Consider the following 21623-nt stretch of genomic DNA (forward strand, 5'->3'; position numbering starts at 1 on the left):
AACCATGCTTTCACATAATAAAAAAAATAAAACTCATGAAATAGGCCTGGACAGAAAAGATTGTATTCTTAACCGAATATTTTTTCATACAACCTATTGAGGCAATCACTGCAATCAAACGATTCCTTTAACTGTCAATGAAACTTCTGCAACTCCCAACAGGTATTTTGGCCCACTCCTCAAGAGCAAACTGCTCCAGTTGTCACATGTTTGAAGGTTGCCTTTTCCAGACGGCATGTTTCAGCTCTTTCCAAAGATGCTCAATAGGATTTAGGTCAGGGCTCATAGAAGGCCACTTCAAAACAGTCCAATGTTTTCCTCTTAGACATTCTTGGGTGTTTTAGCTATGTGTTTTGGGTCATTATCCTGTTGCAAGACCCATGACCTGTGACTGAGACCAAGCTTTCTGACACTGGGCAGCACATTTGTCTCTAGAGTCCCTTGATAGACTTGAAATTTCCTTGTACCCTGCACAGAGTCTAGACACCCTGTGTCAGATACAGCAAAGTAGCCCCAGAACATAGCAGAGTCTTCTCCATGTTTCACAGTAGGGACAGTGTTCTTTTCTTGATATGCTTCATTTTTCCATCTGTAAACATAGAGCTGATGTGCCTTGCCAAAAAGTTCCAATTTGTCTCATCTGTCCATAGGACATTCTCCCAGAAGCTTTGTGGCTTGTCAACATGTAGTTTGGCAAATGCCAGTCTGGCTTTTTATGATATTTTTTCAACAATGGTTTCCTCCTTGGTCATCTCCCATGAAGTCCACTTTGGCTCATACAACGACGGGTGGTGCAAGCTGACACTGATATTCCTTGAGCTTGAAGTTCACCTTTAATCTGTTTAGAACTTTTCTGGGCTCTTGTTACCATTCATATTATCTGTTTCTTTGATTTGTCATCAATTTTCCTCCTGCGGCCACGTCCACGGAGGTTGGCTACAGTCCCATGGATATTAAATTTCTGAATAATATATGCAACTGTAGTCACAGGGACATCACGCTGCTTGGAGATGGTCTTATAACTTTTGCCTTTAACATGTTTGTCTATAATTTTCTTTCTAATCTCTTGAGACAACTCTATCCTTTGCTTCCTCTGGTCCATGTTGAGTGTGATACATACCAAGTCACCAAACAGCACAGAGAGTATCTGTATCCCTATATACAGGCCCACTCACTGATTCCAAGTTTGTAGACATCTGTAATGCTTGTTAGTGGACACTCCTTGATGTAACATGTCCCTTTTGTCACATTATTTTCAGGGGTACATTAATTTCTGTCCAGGCCTATTTCATGAGTTTTATTTTTTTTTTTTAATTCTGTGGAAGCATGCTTGAAAAGCAATGTCTGACTTTCATTTGTTCATTTTCATAGATCTTTTATTTATTATTACTTTTGTCAGATTCAAGTTATTTCTGTGACCATTGTGGGTTTTTCTGTCATTAAACGAGGGGTACCAACAATTTTGACCACGTGTTTTTATCTCTGCACTCAGGATTCCTTGCACTCTTCTCGGCAGCACAGAGCTGTAGTCAATGTTGGGTTCCTACATTGAATATACTGTATGCGGTTGAGGATAAAGGCAGCACCACAGTGAGTTATTGAAGGCAGCTACTCTAGACCATCATGTCACTCTGACCTCCACTATCAATCAAACTATAAAAAGGTTACTCAGTGCACCATGCCATAATGATCTCATAGTTAGTATCTATACTCCTCTCTGCAATAAGCCCATCTTCTTATGCTGTTCTAAACCTTCCAAAATAGGGTTGAGCGAAACGGATCGGTCATTTTCATAAGTCGCCGACTTTTGGCAAAGTCGGCGTCTCATGAAACCCGACCCGATCCCTGTATGGGGTCAGCCATGCGGTACGCGACTTTCGCGCCAAAGTCGCATTTCAATGACGCTAAAAGCGCCATTTCTCAGCCAATAAAGGTGGACGCAGAGTGTGGGCAGCGTGATGACATAGATATCAGTCCCCACCATCTTAGAGAAGGGCATTGCAGTGATTGGCTTGCTTTCTGCGGCGTCACAGGGGCTATAAAGGGGCGTTCCCGCCGATCGCCATCTTACTGCTGCTGATCTGAGCATAGGGAGAGGTTGCTGCCGCTTCTTCAGAAGCAGGGAGAGCGTTAGGCAGGGTAAATAAACCCCAAACCGCTTGTGCTGTAGCGATTCCCACTGTCCAACACCACCTTTTGTTTGCAGGGACAGTGGAAGCTACATTTTTTTTTCCTCAGCACTGTAGCTCATTGGGCTGCCCTAGAAGGCTCCCTGATAGCTGTATTGCTGTGTGTACGCCGCTGTGTAAACCAACTGCTTTTTTCAAAGCACAAATCCTGTTGTTCCTTCCTTTCTGCACAGCTATCTTGTTTGTTTGTCCACACTTTTGTTTTTTTGTGTGCAGCTGTCCACTCCTTGTTATTGCTGCCTGCCATACCTTGCTGAGATTACTGCAGGGAGATAGTAATTGTAGGACAGTCCCTTTTTTTTTTTTTTCAAATTCTCCCTGGAAAAAAAAAACAGTGGGAGATTAAGATTGGCATTTCAGCTTGAGTGCCGGTACTGCGTGTGCCATTTGTCTCAAATTATTTGTCCACAGAAAACCTAGTGTGCCATACTGGTTTTTTTTTTTTTTTCAAATTCTCCCTGGAAAAAAAAATAGTGGGAGATTAAGATTGGCATTTAAGCTTGAGTGCCGGTATTGTGTGTGCCATCTGTCTCAAATTATTGGGCCACAGAAAACCTAGTGTGTCATACTGTGATTTTTTTTTTTTTCAAATTCTCCCTGGAAAAAAAAAATAGTGGGAGATTAAGATTGGCATTTCAGCTTGAGTGCCGGTACTGTGTGTGCCATCTGTCTCAAATTATTTGGGGCACAGAAAACCTAGTGTGTCATACTGTGTTTTTTTTTTTTTTTAATTCTCCTTGAAAACAAATAAATAGTGGGAGATTAAGATTGGCATTTCTGCTTGAGTGCCGGTCCCGTGTGTGCCATCTGTCTCAAATTATTGGGGCACAGAAAACCGAGTGTGTAACATTGGGCCTGATTTTCCTTTCAGTTTCAGCCACCTAAAGGTATATATAAATCCTACAGAAGTTTGAGTTCACCTTATAAGTTGTTTTACAGTAACAAATACCGTTACTTTGGTTACATTTGGCAAACAATGAGGAAGTCTGGTGGAAGAGGTCGTGGCCGTGGGCGGTCATTGTCAGCTGGTAATGATGGTAGTGGTGGTGGAGCATCAGGTGGTCGTGGTAAAAGCAATACAGCACCTAAGTCTCGAGTTGTTGAGCCAGGTTCGTCGTCTGGCTACACAAGGCCTCGAACGCTCCCTTTTCTGGGAGTAGGAAAACCTCTTTTAAAGCCAGAGCAGCAAGAAAAAGTTTTGGCTTTCCTTGCTGACTCAGCCTCTAGCTCTTTTGCCTCCTCTTCTGGCACTGGTAAATATAAAAGAAGCGCGTCTTTAGTAGATGTTCACGGTCAGGGAGAAGCCGCTTCCTTGTCTTCTTCAGCAAGAACAACAGAGAAGGATGCGTATGGCGACACAACGTGTTACTCCATGGAGCTCTTTACACATACCGTTCCTGGGTTACAAAGTGAAACAGTTAACAGGCCATGCCCAGTAGAAGTTGCATCGGACATGGAGTGCACAGATGCACAGCCACAGCCAGATTACTATGCTGTTCCTTTGACTCAGACCAGAACATTGCCCTCGCAGTGTACTGAGCCAGAATCAAACCCAGCTGAGACTATGGTGCCCCGTCACGAACGCTATCCCACATGCTTACACGGTGACACAGACGAAGTTGCACATGAGATAGAAGAGGAGGTCATTGATGACCCAGTTGTTGACCCCGATTGGCAGCCATTGGGGGAACAGGGTGCAGGCGGCAGTAGTTCTGATGCGGAGGAGGAGGAGACGCAGCAGGCATCAACAAAGCAACAGGTTCCATCTGCCGTGCCGGTATCTGGCCAAAAACGCGTGTCAAAGGCAAAACCAGTTGTAGGCCATCCGGTTAAAGAAGCTCAGTCTGCAATGCCTGAAAAGGTATCCCATAGTAGAAAGAGTGCAGTCTGGCATTTTTTTAAACAACATCCAAATGATCAGCGCAAAGTAATCTGTATAAAATGTTCAACTAGCTTAAGCAGAGGTCATAATCTAAAAAGTCTAAATACAAGTTGCATGCATAGACATTTAACCACCATGCATTTGCAAGCCTGGACTAACTACCAAACGTCCCTTAAGGTTGTAGCACCCTCGGCGAATGAAGCTAGTCAGCAACGCTACATCCCTTCCGGCACTGTAAGCCCACCATTTCCCGCACCACCTGCAGTATCTGTGCAGGTTTCGTCGCTAGGCCAAAGCAGTCAGGGAATCACCAGGTTCATAGTAGGAAACACTGCATGTAGGGCACCAGCAAGAATACCGTCTCCAACCCTCTCTCAGTCTGCCATGTCCACCGGCACCCCCGCTAGTTCCACAATCTCCAGCTCTCCAGTCCAGCTCACCCTACATGAGACTCTCGTTAGAAAAAGGAAGTACTCATCCTCGCATCTGCGTACACAGGGTTTGAACGCCCACATTGCTAGACTAATCTCGTTAGAGATGATGCCCTACTGGTTAGTTGAAAGTGAAGCTTTCAAAGCCCTGATGGACTACGCTGTACCACGCTACGAGCTACCCAGTGGACACTTCTTTTCCAGAAAAGCCATCCCAGCCCTCCACCACCATGTTAAAGAGCGCATCGTCCATGCACTCAGGCAATCTGTGACTACAAAGGTGCACCTGACAACAGATGCATGGACCAGTAGGCATGGCCAGGGACGTTACGTGTCCATCACGGCACACTGGGTGAATGTGGTGGATGCAGGGTCCACAGGGGACAGCAATATTGGGACAGTTCTGCCTAGCCCACGGTCTAGAAAACAGTTGGCTGTAGGCGTTCGCCCCCCCTCCTCCTCCTCCTCGTCCTCCTGCAGAAGCGAGAGCTCGTCCACAGACCGCAGTCGCACAAGCAGTCCATCCACAGCTGCCACTGTTGCACACCAGGTGTCCCATTATGGGACAGCTAGTGGCAATCGTCAACAGGCTGTATTGGCAATGAAGTGTTTGGGCGACAACAGACACACTGCGGAAGTTCTGTCTGAGTTCTTGCAGAATGAAACTCAGTCATGGCTGGGCACTGTACATCTTGAGGCAGGCAAGGTAGTGAGTGATAACGGAAGGAATTTCATGGCTGCCATAGCCCTTTCCCAACTGAAACACATTCCTTGCCTGGCTCACACCTTAAACCTGGTGGTGCAGTGCTTCCTGAAAAGTTACCCGGGGTTACCCGACCTGCTCCTCAAAGTGCGCAGACTTTGCTCGCATATCCGCCGTTCGCCCGTACACTCCAGCCGTATACAGAACTATGAGCGGTCTTTGAACCTTCCCCAGCATTGCTTAATCATCGATGTTGCAACAAGGTGGAACTCAACACTGCACATGCTTCAGAGACTGTGCGAACAGAGGCGTGCTGTTATGTATTTGTGGGAGGATACAAATACACGGGCAGGCAGTTGGATGGCAGACATAGAGTTGTCAGGTGTGCAGTGGTCGAAGGTACAGGACCTGTGTCAAGTCCTTCAGTGTTTTGAGGAATGCACACGATTGGTTAGTGCAGACAACGCCATAATAAGCATGAGCATACCCCTAATGCGTCTGCTGATGCAAAGTTTGACGCACATAAAGGAGCAGGCATCTGCAGCCGAAGAAGAGGAAAGCCTTGATGAGAGTCAGCCATTGTCTGGTCAGGGCAGTCTACAGGACGAGGTAGCGGGTGAAGAGGAGGAGGACGAGGAGGATGATGGGGATGAGTATTTTTTAAATGAGGAAGTTTCTCCGGGGCCAATGGAAATTGGTGGCGTGGCAAGGCCGGGTACAGGTTTTTTGAGGGAGACAAGTGACGTAGATTTGCCTGTAACTGCCCCTCAAACCAGCACAACCGCAGATTTGACAACTGGCACTTTGGCCCACATGGCGGATTATGCCTTACGTATCCTCAAAAGGGACCCACGCATTATTAAAATGATGACCGATGATGATTACTGGTTGGCCTGCCTCCTTGATCCTCGCTATAAAGGCAAATTGCAAAATATTGTGCCACATGAGAACCTCGAACAAATATTAGCAACCAAACAAGCAACTCTTGTAGACCGTTTGATTTAGGCATTCCCAGCACACAGCGCCGTCGAAGGTTCTCACACGAGCTGCAGGGGGCTACAGGGCAGAGGTGTTAGAGGTGCACAAATCAGAAGTCGCGTTGGACTGAGGGGTTTTCTGACCAGGTTGTGGAGTGATTTTGCAATGACCGCAGACAGGACAGGTACTGCAGCATGTATTCAAAGTGACAGGAGACAACATTTGTCCAGTATGGTTACTAACTATTTTTCATCCCTTATCGATGTTCTCCCTCAACCGTCATTCCCATTTGATTACTGGGCATCCAAATTAGACACCTGGCCTGAATTGGCAGAATATGCATTGCAGGAGCTTGCTTGCCCAGCAGCTAGTGTTCTATCAGAAAGAGTATTCAGTGCTGCTGGATCAATATTAACGGAAAAAAGGACTCATCTGGCTACCCAAAATGTTGATGATCTAACCTTCATTAAAATGAACCACTCCTGGATTTCAAATTATTTTGCCCCACCTTTCCTGGCTGACCCCTAGCTTTCCTATAAAAAGGTCTTGCTTGTGGACTGGTCTTACTGAGTGTTCCAATCTCTTAATTTGCAGCAGCTGTTTGTCCAGCATACGACATGTTTACACCTCCCAAAATGGGAAAACTCCCCCCACGGGGCCGTGGTCTCGTCACTTGGCGCAAGCACCCGTTAAGAGTGCCGTTTGTCTGAAGAGGTGGGTGTGCCCGCTTTTGGTCGACGGCACTGCCACTGGGTCCCTCATAGTACAATAAAGTGTCTCTGGCGGTGGTGGCGCGCAACCAACGTCAGACACACCGTTGTTACATGAGGGGCCCTGGGCCTGTACCGCCGGCCACAAGAGAGTTCCCCCCAGCTCAAACTGTGCTCTACCACGTGCAAAATTATCTCTCACAGCTCCAACAATGTTTAGTCTATGAGCTGACATCCTTCAATGCCTGGCACTGACAATACCAATTTGTTGACATGTATGATGCTAGTTAAAATAGTCAGGGTCAGTGTCCTACATTGACACCAGTAAATACTTAGTGCCAAATTACTATGTCTGAAACTCAGCAGAGGAGCCCACCCCGGTACCTAAGTATGCCACACTTTTGTTTTTTTGTTTTGTTGTTTTGCGAGACATTAACATCTATTTATTTTTTGGGAGTATTAACTGTGTCACACACTCCTTGCAGTCGTCCTCCGCTGACCACACCAATGCTGCCTGTGTACCCATGTAACCTATTTAAAACTGGATTGAGCCTATTTTATTATTTTAGGCCTAGTAAGTCTGTCTGCGGTCCCTCCTTCCAATAGTCCTCCGCTGACCACACCAATGCTGCCCGTGTACCCATGTAACCTATTTAAAACTGGATTGAGCCTATTTTATTATTTTAGGCCTAGTAAGTCTGTCTGCAGTCCCTCCTTCCAATAGTCCTCCGCTGACCACACCAATGCTGCCTGTGTACCCATGTAACCTTTTTAAAACTGGATTGAGCCTATTTTATTATTTTAGGCCTAGTAAGTCTGTCTGCGGTCCCTCCTTCCAATAGTCCTCCGCTGACCACACCAATGCTGCCCGTGTACCCATGTAACCTATTTAAAACTGGATTGAGCCTATTTTATTATTTTAGGCCTAGTAAGTCTGTCTGCGGTCCCTCCTTCCAATAGTCCTCCGCTGACCACACCAATGCTGCCCATGTACCCATGTAACCTATTTAAAACTGGATTGAGCCTATTTTATTATTTTAGGCCTAGTAAGTCTGTCTGCGGTCCCTCCTTCCAATAGTCCTCCGCTGACCACACCAATGCTGCCCGTGTACCCATGTAACCTATTTAAAACTGGATTGAGCCTATTTTATTATTTTAGGCCTAGTAAGTCTGTCTGCGGTCCCTCCTTCCAATAGTCCTCCGCTGACCACACCAATGCTGCCCGTGTACCCATGTAACCTATTTAAAACTGGATTGAGCCTATTTTATTATTTTAGGCCTAGTAAGTCTGTCTGCGGTCCCTCCTTCCAATAGTCCTCCGCTGACCACACCAATGCTGCCCGTGTACCCATGTAACCTATTTAAAACTGGATTGAGCCTATTTTATTATTTTAGGCCTAGTAAGTCTGTCTGCGGTCCCTCCTTCCAATAGTCCTCCGCTGACCACACCAATGCTGCCCGTGTACCCATGTAACCTATTTAAAACTGGATTGAGCCTATTTTATTATTTTAGGCCTAGTAAGTCTGTCTGCGGTCCCTCCTTCCAATAGTCCTCCGCTGACCACACCAATGCTGCCCGTGTACCCATGTAACCTATTTAAAACTGGATTGAGCCTATTTTATTATTTTAGGCCTAGTAAGTCTGTCTGCGGTCCCTCCTTCCAATAGTCCTCCGCTGACCACACCAATGCTGCCCGTGTACCCATGTAACCTATTTAAAACTGGATTGAGCCTATTTTATTATTTTAGGCCTAGTAAGTCTGTCTGCGGTCCCTCCTTCCAATAGTCCTCCGCTGACCACACCAATGCTGCCCTTGTACCCATGTAACCTATTTAAAACTGGATTGAGCCTATTTTATTATTTTAGGCCTAGTAAGTCTGTCTGCGGTCCCTCCTTCCAATAGTCCTCCGCTGACCACACCAATGCTGCCTGTGTACCCATGTAACCTATTTAAAACTGGATTGAGCCTATTTTATTATTTTAGGCCTAGTAAGTCTGTCTGCGGTCCCTCCTTCCAATAGTCCTCCGCTGACCACACCAATGCTGCCCGTGTACCCATGTAACCTATTTAAAACTGGATTGAGCCTATTTTATTATTTTAGGCCTAGTAAGTCTGTCTGCGGTCCCTCTTTCCAATAGTCCTCCGCTGACCACACCAATGCTGCCCGTGTACCCATGTAACCTATTTAAAACTGGATTGAGCCTATTTTATTATTTTAGGCCTAGTAAGTCTGTCTGCGGTCCCTCCTTCCAATAGTCCTCCGCTGACCACACCAATGCTGCCCGTGTACCCATGTAACCTATTTAAAACTGGATTGAGCCTATTTTATTATTTTAGGCCTAGTAAGTCTGTCTGCGGTCCCTCCTTCCAATAGTCCTCCGCTGACCACACCAATGCTGCCCGTGTACCCATGTAACCTATTTAAAACTGGATTGAGCCTATTTTATTATTTTAGGCCTAGTAAGTCTGTCTGCGGTCCCTCCTTCCAATAGTCCTCCGCTGACCACACCAATGCTGCCCGTGTACCCATGTAACCTATTTAAAACTGGATTGAGCCTATTTTATTATTTTAGGCCTAGTAAGTCTGTCTGCGGTCCCTCCTTCCAATAGTCCCCCGCTGACCACACCAATGCTGCCCGTGTACCCATGTAACCTATTTAAAACTGGATTGAGCCTATTTTATTATTTTAGGCCTAGTAAGTCTGTCTGCGGTCCCTCCTTCCAATAGTCCTCCGCTGACCACACCAATGCTGCCTGTGTACCCATGTAACCTATTTAAAACTGGATTGAGCCTATTTTATTATTTTAGGCCTAGTAAGTCTGTCTGCGGTCCCTCCTTCCAATAGTCCTCCGCTGACCACACCAATGCTGCCTGTGTACCCATGTAACCTATTTAAAACTGGATTGAGCCTATTTTATTATTTTAGGCCTAGTAAGTCTGTCTGCGGTCCCTCCTTCCAATAGTCCTCCACTGACCACACCAATGCTGCCCGTGTACCCCTGGAACCTATTTAAAAGTTCATAGAACCTATTTAGATATTTTATTTAATATTAATAAAGCCATGATGGACTACTCTGTACCACGCTACCAGCTAACCAATGGACACTTCTTTTGCGAGAAAAGCCATCCCAACCCTCCACCAGCATGTAAAAGACCGCATTGTCCATGCACTCTGGCAATATGTGAGTACAAAGGTCCACCTGACAACAGACGCATGGACCTGTAGGCATGGCCACGGAAGGTTACGTGTCCATTACGGCGCAATGGGTTAATGTGGTGGATGCATGGTCCACAGGGGACAGCCTACTAAGTCTGTCTGCAGTCCCTAATTAAAATTGTCCTCAATTCAGGTTTTCGTGCTTTTTTAAAAAATAGGAAACTATTTGGGCTACTAGTTTGGTTGGGGCCTACTAGTGATGTCTGCCGCTCCTGGGTGTTCTCCTCCTCCTTGGTGTTCTCCTCCTCCTTGGTGTTCTCCTCCAGGTTTCCTTGTCTGAGCTTCAACCTTCAGGCTCTCATTAAGTATTTTTAAATGTAACACTACAGTTGCCATACTACTTGGGTTGGGGCCTAGTAACGGTGTTCTCCTCCTCCTTGGTGTTCTCCTCCTCCTTGGGGTTCTCCTCCAGGTTTCCTTGTCTGAGCTTCAACCTTCAGGCTCTCATTAAGTATTTTTAAATGTAACACTGCAGTTGCCATACTACTTGGGTTGGGGCCTAGTAACGGTGTTCTCCTCCTCCTTGGTGTTCTCCTCCAGGTTTCCTTGTCTGAGCTTCAACCTTCAGGCTCTCATTAAGTATTTTTAAATGTAACACTACAGTTGCCATACTACTTGGGTTGGGGCCTAGTAACGGTGTTCTCCTCCTCCTTGGTGTTCTCCTCCTCCTTGGTGTTCTCCTCCAGGTTTCCTTGTCTGAGCTTCAACCTTCAGGCTCTCATTAAGTATTTTTAAATGTAACACTACAGTTGCCATACTACTTGGGTTGGGGCCTAGTAACGGTGCTCTCCTCCTCCTTGGTGTTCTCCTCCAGGTTTCCTTGTCTGAGCTTCAACCTTCAGGCTCTCATTAAGTATTTTTAAATGTAACACTACAGTTGCCATACTACTTGGGTTGGGGCCTAGTAACGGTGTTCTCCTCCTCCTTGGTGTTCTCCTCCTCCTTGGTGTTCTCCTCCAGGTTTCCTTGTCTGAGCTTCAACCTTCAGGCTCTCTTTAAGTATTTTTAAATGTAATACTACAGTTGCCATACTACTTGGATTGGGACCTAGTAACGGTGTTCTCCTCCTCCTTGGTGTTCTCCTCCAGGTTTCCTTGTCTGAGCTTCAACCTTCAGGCTCTCATTAAGTATTTTTAAATGTAACACTACAGTTGCCATACTACTTGGGTTGGGGCCTAGTAACGGTGTTCTCCTCCTCCTTGGTGTTCTCCTCCAGGTTTCCTTGTCTGAGCTTCAACCTTCAGGCTCTCATTAAGTATTTTTAAATGTAACACTACAGTTGCCATACTACTTGGGTTGGGGCCTAGTAACGGTGTTCTCCTCCTCCTTGGTGTTCTCCTCCAGGTTTCCTTGTCTAAGCTTCAACCTTCAGGCTCTCATTAAGTATTTTTAAATGTAACACTACAGTTGCCATACTACTTGGATTGGGGCCTAGTAACGGTGTTCTCCTCCTCCTTGGTGTTCTCCTCCAGGTTTCCTTGTCTGAGCTTCAACCTTCAGGCTCTCATTAAGTAGTTGTTTTTAAAAATTGGTGGTTGGGGCCCTACTAACGGTGTGTGCCGCTCCCTGGTGTTGTCCTCCACTGTATAAAGCTGAGCTTCAAACTTTTGGCTTTCGGCCTATAGTAGCAGATATTAAACTGCATTTGGCCTTCAACTTTGGTTGGGCCCTACTAACGGTGTCTGCCGCTCCCTGGTGTTGTCCTCCACTGTATAAAGCTGAGCTTCAACCTTCTGGCTCTCATTAAGTATTTGTTGGTAAAAATTGGTGGTTGGGGCCTACTAACAGTGTCTGCCGCTCCCTGGTGTTGTCCTCCACTGTATAAATCTGAGCTTCAACCTTCAGGCTCTCATTAAGTAGTTGTTTTTAAAAATTGGTGGTTGGGGCCCTACTAACGGTGTGTGCCGCTCCCTGGTGTTGTCCTCCACTGTATAAAGCTGAGCTTCAACCTTTTGGCTTTCGGCCTATAGTAGTAGATATTAAACTGCATTTGGCCTTCAACTTTGGTTGGGCCCTACTAACGGTGTCTGCCGCTCCCTGGTGTTGTCCTCCACTGTATAAAGCTGAGCTTCAACCCTCAGGCTCTCATTAAGTAGTTGTTTTTAAAAATTGGTGGTTGGGGCCCTACTAACGGTGTGTGCCGCTCCCTGGTGTTGTCCTCCACTGTATAAAGCTGAGCTTCAACCTTCTGGCTCTCATTAAGTATTTGTTGGTAAAAATTGGTGGTTGGGGCCTACTAACGGTGTCTGCCGCTCCCTGGTGTTGTCCTCCACTGTATAAATCTGAGCTTCAACCTTCAGGCTCTCATTAAGTAGTTGTTTTTAAAAATTGGTGGTTGGGGCCCTACTAACGGTGTGTGCCGCTCCATGGTGTTGTCCTCCACTGTATAAAGCTGAGCTTCAATCTTAAAGCTCTCGTTAAGTAGCTGTTTTTAAAATGTGTGGTTGGGCCCTTAAAACGGTGTCTGACGCTACTGGGTTTTCTCCTGTTTTGTTGTCCCGACCTTCAATGTTCAGGCTTTCGGCTTACATTTTAAATAATTAAACTGCAGTTGGCCTACTACTTTGGTTGGGCCTAGTAACGGTGTGTGCCGCACCTTGGTGTTGTCCTGTGTTATTTTCATGACCTTTAATCTTCAGGCTTTCGGCCTTCATTGGTAATATTAAACTGCATAGGGCCTACTAGTGTGGTTCGGCCCTACTAATGGTGTCTGTCTGCCGCTCCTGGGTTTTCTACTCCACTGAACTAAGCAAGGCCACCTGGTTAGTCCTGTTACCAATTTTGACCTGCATTTTACCCACTTTATTATTTGGGCCTATATCAGTGTTTCCGCCTCATCCTGCCCATTGCCCAGCCGGTGCTAGATGAGTCTTGTGGTACTTTGACCCAGACCACTACATTCCCCTTGCACGCTACACAGCCACAATCTGACCCTGCTGAAAGTCAGGTTCCCCTTCCCGCATACTATACCACCTTACACAGGGACAAAGAGGAAGGTGCAGATGAAAGTGCAGGTTTCTTCAACAGGTAGGGGGGCATACTCGTTGGCGACGTCACAGGCACAGGGCCCCTCAGAGTACGCAAAAGTGTCTCTGCCGGTGGGAGGCGCCCCTGCCGTGCAAACACACCACCGTACTTTGAGGGGCCCTGTGCCAGTGCCAATGCGAACGAGTGGGCCTCCCTGCTTGCTCAGGATCACAGCACTTGCAAAGTTGAAATACTTACGTCTCACTGCTCCACCGCCATGACGTAGTCCACGTTTCCTGGGCCCACTAAAACCTTGAACCAGCCCTACCCCCCACAACTTTTGCCAAATGACCCCCAATTTCCAATGCCCAACTATTATTATAAAGTTAATTAAGATTGACAAGCTTCAGAAACAAGAATGGATGTTTTTGGCATTAAAATGGGCACTGTAGGTGTTTTCCTGGCCTCCACTCACTGCCGACTATGCTTCCCCATTGACTTGCATTGGGTTTCATGTTTCGGTCGATCCCCGACTTTTCGCGATAATCGTCCGACTTTACTCGACTCGACTTTGGACAAAGTCGGGTTTCGCAAAACCCGACTCGATCTTAAAAAAATGAAAGTCGCTCAACCCTATTCCAAAATGATCCTGACATGGCACTGCCAAGCGGTCAATAACAGTATTTTTTAGGGACAAAGCGGGATGCTCAATATCTTGTGCTGCCAGCAACAGAAAACCTGGACTACATAAATAATAAAAAAAAATTAAAATTTTGTTATCAAAATCTGCTCATAAATCACACATTATTTAAGCCTTTGTCCGCATTTGAATTGGAGTGTTGGTAACCCATCAACCAAAAATTGCCAAACGAAAGAGCACAGTATACTGCATCTTGACCAGTTAAATGAACACCATGGTGGAAATCATATAAAAATAAGAACGTCATAGCACAATTAAGCAATTGACACCCCTGACATTTTTTTTGCAAACCTTAGTATACTGTTTAATAGGAGACAATACAGCATACTCACCTTTTCTGATACTACACTGATCAAATTCTAACAATGCTGGATGCCATCGATTAACTGCAGCATGTGTAGGATGCTAGCAGGTGCGTAGGACATGGAGGAGGCACAGTAATGGTAAAAAGCAGGGGGGTAAAGGATGTGATTGGGAAGATGGGGGAAAGTCAAATGCAATAGAATATAACAGGTTAACTTATCAGCCTCTGTGCACTGGAGGAAGGTGGCTGGAAGATCCCTCTGCGGCGCCATAGGCGGCGTGAGATGTCAACGATCCGGTACTGCAGATGAGCAATGCACTTTCTCCTTTGGGTTCTTCGGCGTGAGATCTCCTGATCCATGCACACAGTGGCATAGAGGTGTTGATCGACAGCACAGAAGAAGAAAGTTCAGTAGGCAAGGCTGCAGTAGAAGCACACAGACCAGCAGACACAGTCACAGGCACAGGCCGGTCCTTAGCAGACACCGCAAGGATGGGACTAAGCGGTGCCTCTGCGGTGGTGAGCAGAGTCAAGGTACGTACTCTATCCTAGTCACTGCCTGGTGGGGAAGTCTCTCTGGGCTGAGGTTGGATGTGTCGGCAGTCTGGCTTGCTGGGGGTATAGGCACAGCTAGTGGGCATGGGTCTCTGGAGAGGGAGTTAACCTTCTCACCACTCACAAGCTTGTCCCCTGCCAAGTGTCCCGTCTTTCCACTCAAACTGCTATTTATGTCGGACCCACCCCCATCACTTAGGTGCCCTGAACTGCTCCAGTCAGCAATCTCTTCCCCCTGAAACACTGGTGACAGCCCTGACGGTTCTGGCCCAGACTTGCAGGAGAGACCGTTAGCTTGGCTCTCCTCCCTACACATGCATATGTTCATACGACCATAGCAGTGTGCACAATTGTCTCTATGCAGCCTGTTTTGCCTGCAAGTTAATTAATCAGAACATTTTGTTAGGTTTTGATCATATGAGAATGATTTGGAATATATTTTATTTTTGGGGAAATTGTGTACATTTTTTTTTTTACTTTATAAACCTGTAAATTCTTGCAAAGGCGAAACTTTCAACATCCATCAAGAGATCAAGAGCAATTGGAAATCCTCCAAAGTTTTTCCCAGAAATGTTTCTTTTAGGTATGGTGGTTCTGCAAGATCTGCCTCTTTCTAGTCTTATTCACCACACAATCCAGCAATAATGGGATTGTTGGGAGAAATGAAAATGTGTGATTTTTCTTAAGAGTTATGATTAATCAAAGCAAAAGAAATCAACTACAAATGGTTATTTATTCAATGTCATTTTTTTGTTTGCCAGAAAATGCCATCTAACAAGACAGATATCAAAGTTAGTGAATTCACTATGATTGGATTTGAAGTAACTCGCTCATTTAAAATCCTTCTATTTCTTGTCTTCCTTGCAAGTTACATTTTTACAATTTCTGGAAACTTTCTAATTATAACTTTGGTATTTGCATGTAAACAACTTAATAGTCCCATGTATTTTTTCCTTAGCAATCTTTCTGTATGTGAAATTCTTTTGACCACAAATATTACACCAAACATGTTATATTTATTATTAGTAGATCAAGGTCTAATTTCTGTTTCAACGTGCCTCGTACAGTTTTACTTTTTTGGCACTGCAGCAACCACTGAATGCCTTCTTCTTGCTGTAATGGCATATGACCGTTACTTGGCCATCTGCAGTCCTCTGCGTTATACCTCCATTATGGACCAAAGATTTTGTGTTGGCCTTTCCTTGTGTGTTTGGGTGGTTGGTTTAATGGCTACTATTGGAACAATTATCTTAATGAGCAGACTGCAATTTTGCGGCACTAGAGAAATTAATCACTACTTCTGTGATCGAGAGCCTATCTTAAGCCTTTCTTGTTCCGACACTACTGAAGTTAAAGTGGAAGCCCTTGTATTTTCATTTTTCATAACATTATGGCCATTTGTAGCCATTATCTGGTCTTATGTTAAGATTATCCTTACTATTCTTTCAATGACTACATCAAAGGAGAGAACTAAAACATTTTCCACTTGCAGTTCCCACCTGATCGTAGTATGCATGTATTATGGAACATTAATTATTATGTATGTGGTTCCTTCCAGTGGACAGTCATTTAATGTTAACAAACTACTATCTCTGTTGTACCTTGTGGTCACTCCATTGCTGAATCCCATCGTATATAGTTTAAGAAATCTAGAATTGAGAAATGCATTAAAAAATGTGTTAGCACCATTTCACATAATATTAAGTAATCTATGATATATCATATAAAGTAACTAATAATGATTAAAAGACTTTGAGTAAACAATGTCAAATAAATAAAAAAATGTTCATGATTTTTGAATACACATGATGGGGGACTTCTCAGGGAGTCACAAAAGCACTGAACTTTAGGAAGGCAAAGTTTGACCAGCTTAGAGATGCCCTTAATCTGGTTGAGACAAGGTCCTCAGAAATAAGAATACAGATAATAAATGGGAAATGTTTAAGAACATCCTAAATAGGCACTGTAAGCAGTTTATACCTCGTGGGACTAAAAGGACAAGACATAGGTAAATCCCAATGTGGCTAAACAATGAAGTAAGAGGGGCAATTAACAGTAAAAGTTAAAAAAAAACATTTAAACTACTAAAGCAGAATGGCACTGTTGAAGCTCTAAAAAACTATAGGGAGGAAAATACTTTTTATCTAAAAACTAATTAAAGCTGCCAAAAAGGAAACAGAGAAGCACATTGCTAAGGAGAGTAAAACTAATCCCAAACTGATAATAATAATAATAATAATTTTATTTATATAGCGCCAACATATTTCGCAGCGCTTTACAACTTATAGAGGGGACTTATACAGACAACAGACATTACAGCATAACAGAAATCACAGTTCAAAACAGATACCAGGAGGAATGAGGGCCCTGCTGCTCGCAAGCTTACAATCTATGAGGAAAAGGGGAGACACAAGAGGTGGAACTGATCTTCAACTATATCAATAGTAAAAGAAAGAATGGATGTAGATAATGAGGAAAAAGCTAATATATTAAACACCTTCTTCTCCATGGTATTCAAGGTGGAAAATAAAATGCTAGGTGAAATGCCAAGAGACAAAGAAAACCCTATATTAAGGGTCACAAATAGGGTTGAGCGACTTTTATTTTTATAGGATCGGGTCGGGTTTCACGAAACCCGACTTTCTCAAAAGTCGGGTCGAGTGAAATCGGCCGATCCTATAAAAAAGTCGGGGTCGGGGTCGGCCGAAACGCGAAACCCAATGCAGTGCAATGGGATACTATGGTTCCCAGGGTCTGAAGGAGAGGAAACTCTCCTTCAGGCCCTGGGATTCATATTTAAGTGTAAAATAAAGAATTAAAATAAAAAAATATTGATATACTCACCCTCTGACGCGCCCTGGTAGTAATTGGCATCTTCTGTTCCTAAGAATGGCGCTTGAAAGACCTTTCGATGACGTCACGGCTTGTGATTGGTCGCGGCGGCCCACGTGACCGCTGAGCGACCATTCACAACAAGCCGTGACGTAATTCTCAGGTCCTAAATTCCTCATTCTAGGAATTTAGGCCATGAGAATTACGTCACGGCTTGTGATTGGTCGCTGAGCTGAGCGGTCATGTGGGCCGCCGCGACCAATCACAAGCCGTGACGTCATCGAAAGGTCCTTCACGCGCTCATTCTTAAGAAGGAAGGCTGCCGGAAAGAAGCCGAGGGTGAGTATATTCCTATTAGGTATATACTCACCCTCGGACGCACCCTGCTTCTTTCCGGCAGCCTTCCTTCTTAAGAATCAGCGTGTGAAGGAGAGCAAAATTAGGATATATAGTCTAGAAAAAAGTTGAGGGGCGATCTAATAACCATGATTAAGTATATAAGGGGACAATACAAATATCTCTCTGAGGATCTGTTTATACCAAGGAAGGTGATGGTCACAAGGGGTCATTCTCTGCGTCTGGAGGAGAGAAGGTTTTTCCACCAACAAAGAAGAGGAGGTGGTGATGGGGAGGTGGTGATGGTGAACTCAGTCGAGGGGTTCAAGAGAGGCCTGGATGTCTTCCTGGAGCATAACAATATTGTATCTTACAGTTATTAGGTTCTTTAGAAGGATGTAGATATTTATTCTGATGGAATATAGGCTGAACTGGATGGACAAATGTTTTTTTTCGGCCTTTGCTAACTATGTTGCTATGTGTTACTATGTTACATATACAGGTGCTTCTCATATAATTAGAATATCAGAAAGTTAATTTATTTCAGTTCTTCAATATAAAGTGTGAAACTCATATTATACAGGTCCTTCTCAAAAAATTAGCATATAGTGTTAAATTTCATTATTTACCATAATGTAATGATTACAATTAAACTTTCATATATTATAGATTCATTATCCACCAACTGAAATTTGTCAGGTCTTTTATTGTTTTAATACTGATGATTTTGGCATACAACTCCTGAAAACCCAAAAAACCTGTCTCAATAAATTAGCATATTTCACCCGGCCAATCAAATAAAAGTGTTTTTTAATAACAAACAAAAAAACCATCAAATAATAATGTTCAGTTATGCACTCAATACTTGGTCGGGAATCCTTTGGCAGAAATGACTGCTTCAATGCGGCGTGGCATGGAGGCAATCAGCCTGTGACACTGCTGAGATGTTATGGAGGCCCAGGATGCTTCAATAGCGGCCTTAAGCTCATCCAGAGTGTTGGGTCTTGCGTCTCTCAACTTTCTCTTCACAATATCCCACAGATTCTCTATGGGGTTCAGGTCAGGAGAGTTGGCAGGCCAATTGAGCACAGTAATACCATGGTCAGTAAACCATTTACCAGTGGTTTTGGCACTGTGAGCAGGTGCCAGGTCGTGCTGGAAAATGAAATCTTCATCTCCATAAAGCATTTCAGCCGATGGAAGCATGAAGTGCTCCAAAATCTCCTGATAGCTAGCTGCATTGACCCTGCCCTTGATGAAACACAGTGGACCAACACCAGCAGCTGACATGGCACCCCACACCATCACTGACTGTGGGTACTTGACACTGGACTTCAGGCATTTTGGCATTTCCTTCTCCCCAGTCTTCCTCCAGACTCTGGCACCTTGATTTCCGAATGACATGCAAAATTTGCTTTCATCAGAAAAAAGGACTTGGGACCACTTAGCAACAGTCCAGTGCTGCTTCTCTGTAGCCCAGGTCAGGCGCTTTGGCCGCTGTTTATGGTTCAAAAGTGGCTTTACCTGGGGAATGCGGCACCTGTAGCCCATTTCCTGCACACGCCTGTGCACGGTGGCTCTGGATGTTTCCACACCAGACTCAGTCCACAATCTTCCTCAGGGTCCTGTTATGACCCCAATGGCGAGGGTCTCAGAGATATCAGCAAGTCTGCGAAGTACAAAAATCCAGCTCATAGGGCAGTGGTAACTGGGTTGACCATATATCTACTCCTAACGCCAACACTAGAAGTAGCCGGGGAACATGCCTACGTTGGTCGCTAGATGTCTCGCGCCAGCCGGAGGACTAACTACCCCTAGAAGAGAAAAACAAAGACCTCTCTTGCCTCCAGAGAATAGACCCCAAAAGTTGGATACAAGCCCCCCACAAATAATAACGGTGAGGTAAGAGGAAATGACAAACACAGAGATGAACTAGGTTTAGCAAAGAGAGGCCCACTCACTAATAGCAGAATGTAGTAAGATAACTTATATGGTCAACAAAAACCCTAACAAAAATCCACACTGGAGATTCAAGAACCCCCGAACCGTCTAACGGCCCGGGGGGAGAACTCCAGCCTCCCTAGAGCTTCCAGCAACGATTGGATACAGATTATGTACAAGCTGGACAAAAATGCAAAACAAAAACAATAGCAAAAAGCAAGAAAGCAGACTTAGCTTAATCAAGCAGGAACCAGGATCAGTAGACAAGAGCACTACAGATTAGCTCTGATATCAACGTTGCCAGGCATTGAACTGAAGGTCCAGGGAGCTAATATAGCAACACCCCTGACCTAACGACCCAGGTGAGCATACAAGGGATGATAGACATACCCAGAGTAAAAACACTAGTAGCCACTAGAGGGAGCCAAAAGGTAAATTCACAACAGTACCCCCCCCTTAGTGAGGGGTCACCGAACCCTCACCAAGACCACCAGGGTGATCAGGATGAGCGGCGTGAAAGGCGCGAACTAAATCGGCCGCATGCACATCAGAGGCGACCACCCAGGAATTATCCTCCTGACCATAGCCCTTCCACTTGACCAGGTACTGAAGCCTCCGCCTGGAGAGACGAGAATCTAAGATCTTCTCCACCACGTACTCCAACTCGCCCTCAACCAACACCGGAGCAGGAGGCTCAGCAGAAGGAACCACAGGCACAACGTACCGCCGCAACAAGGACCTATGAAATACGTTGTGAATGGCAAACGACACCGGAAGATCCAGGCGAAAGGATACAGGATTAAGGATCTCCAATATCTTGTAAGGACCAATGAATCGAGGCTTAAATTTGGGAGAGGAGACCTTCATAGGAACAAATCGAGAAGACAGCCATACCAAATCCCCAACACGAAGTCGGGGACCCACACCGCGGCGGCGATTGGCAAAACGCTGAGCCTTCTCCTGTGACAACTTCAAGTTGTCCACCACATGATTCCAGATCCGCTGCAACCTATCCACCACAGAATCCACTCCAGGACAGTCAGAAGGCTCCACATGTCCCGAGGAAAAACGAGGATGGAAACCGGAGTTGCAGAAAAATGGCGAAACCAAGGTGGCAGAACTAGCCCGATTATTAAGGGCAAATTCAGCCAACGGCAAGAAGGTCACCCAATCATCCTGATCAGAAGAGACAAAACACCTCAAATACGCCTCCAGAGTCTGATTAGTTCGTTCTGTTTGTCCGTTAGTCTGTGGATGAAAAGCGGACGAAAACGACAAATCAATGCCCATCCTACCACAAAAGGATCGCCAGAACCTAGAAACAAACTGGGATCCTCTGTCCGACACAATATTCTCAGGAATGCCGTGCAAACGAACCACGTTCTGGAAGAACACAGGAACCAGATCAGCAGAGGAAGGCAGCTTAGGCAAAGGAACCAGATGGACCATCTTGGAGAAACGATCACATATCACCCAGATGACAGACATGCCTTTAGACACCGGGAGATCCGAAATGAAATCCATAGAGATGTGTGTCCAAGGTCTCTTCGGGACAGGCAACGGCAAGAGCAACCCGCTGGCATGAGAACAGCAAGGCTTAGCTCGAGCACAAGTACCGCAGGACTGCACAAATGACCGCACATCCCTTGACAAGGAAGGCCACCAAAAGGACCTGGCCACCAGATCTCTGGTGCCAAAAATTCCCGGGTGCCCTGCCAACACTGAGGAATGAACCTCGGAAATGACTCTGCTGGTCCATTTAGCAGGCACAAACAATCTGTCAGGTGGACAAGAGTCAGGCCTACCAGCCTGAAATCTCTGCAACACACGTCGCAGATCTGGAGAAATCGCTGACAAGATAACTCCTTCCTTAAG

The 21623-nt window shown here is 45.2% G+C and overlaps 1 protein-coding gene across 1 annotated transcript; it reads left to right on the forward strand.

Moving 5' to 3' along the window:
• The first annotated feature begins 15403 nt into the window (after nucleotides 1-15403).
• LOC143794799 (olfactory receptor 11A1-like) lies at nucleotides 15404-16354 on the forward strand. Its single transcript, XM_077280975.1, has one exon. It carries the CDS (start codon nucleotides 15404-15406, stop codon nucleotides 16352-16354), a length of 951 nt encoding a protein of 316 aa, XP_077137090.1.
• Nucleotides 16355-21623: the final 5269 nt, after the last annotated feature.

Source organism: Ranitomeya variabilis, chromosome 1 (genome assembly GCF_051348905.1).
Source record: "Ranitomeya variabilis isolate aRanVar5 chromosome 1, aRanVar5.hap1, whole genome shotgun sequence".
Classification (NCBI taxonomy): Eukaryota; Metazoa; Chordata; class Amphibia; order Anura; family Dendrobatidae; genus Ranitomeya; species Ranitomeya variabilis.

Coding starts and splice junctions, on each gene's coding strand:
- LOC143794799 (XM_077280975.1), top strand. CDS start 15,404: ATGCCATCTAACAAGACAGATATCAAAGTTAGTGAATTCACTATGATT.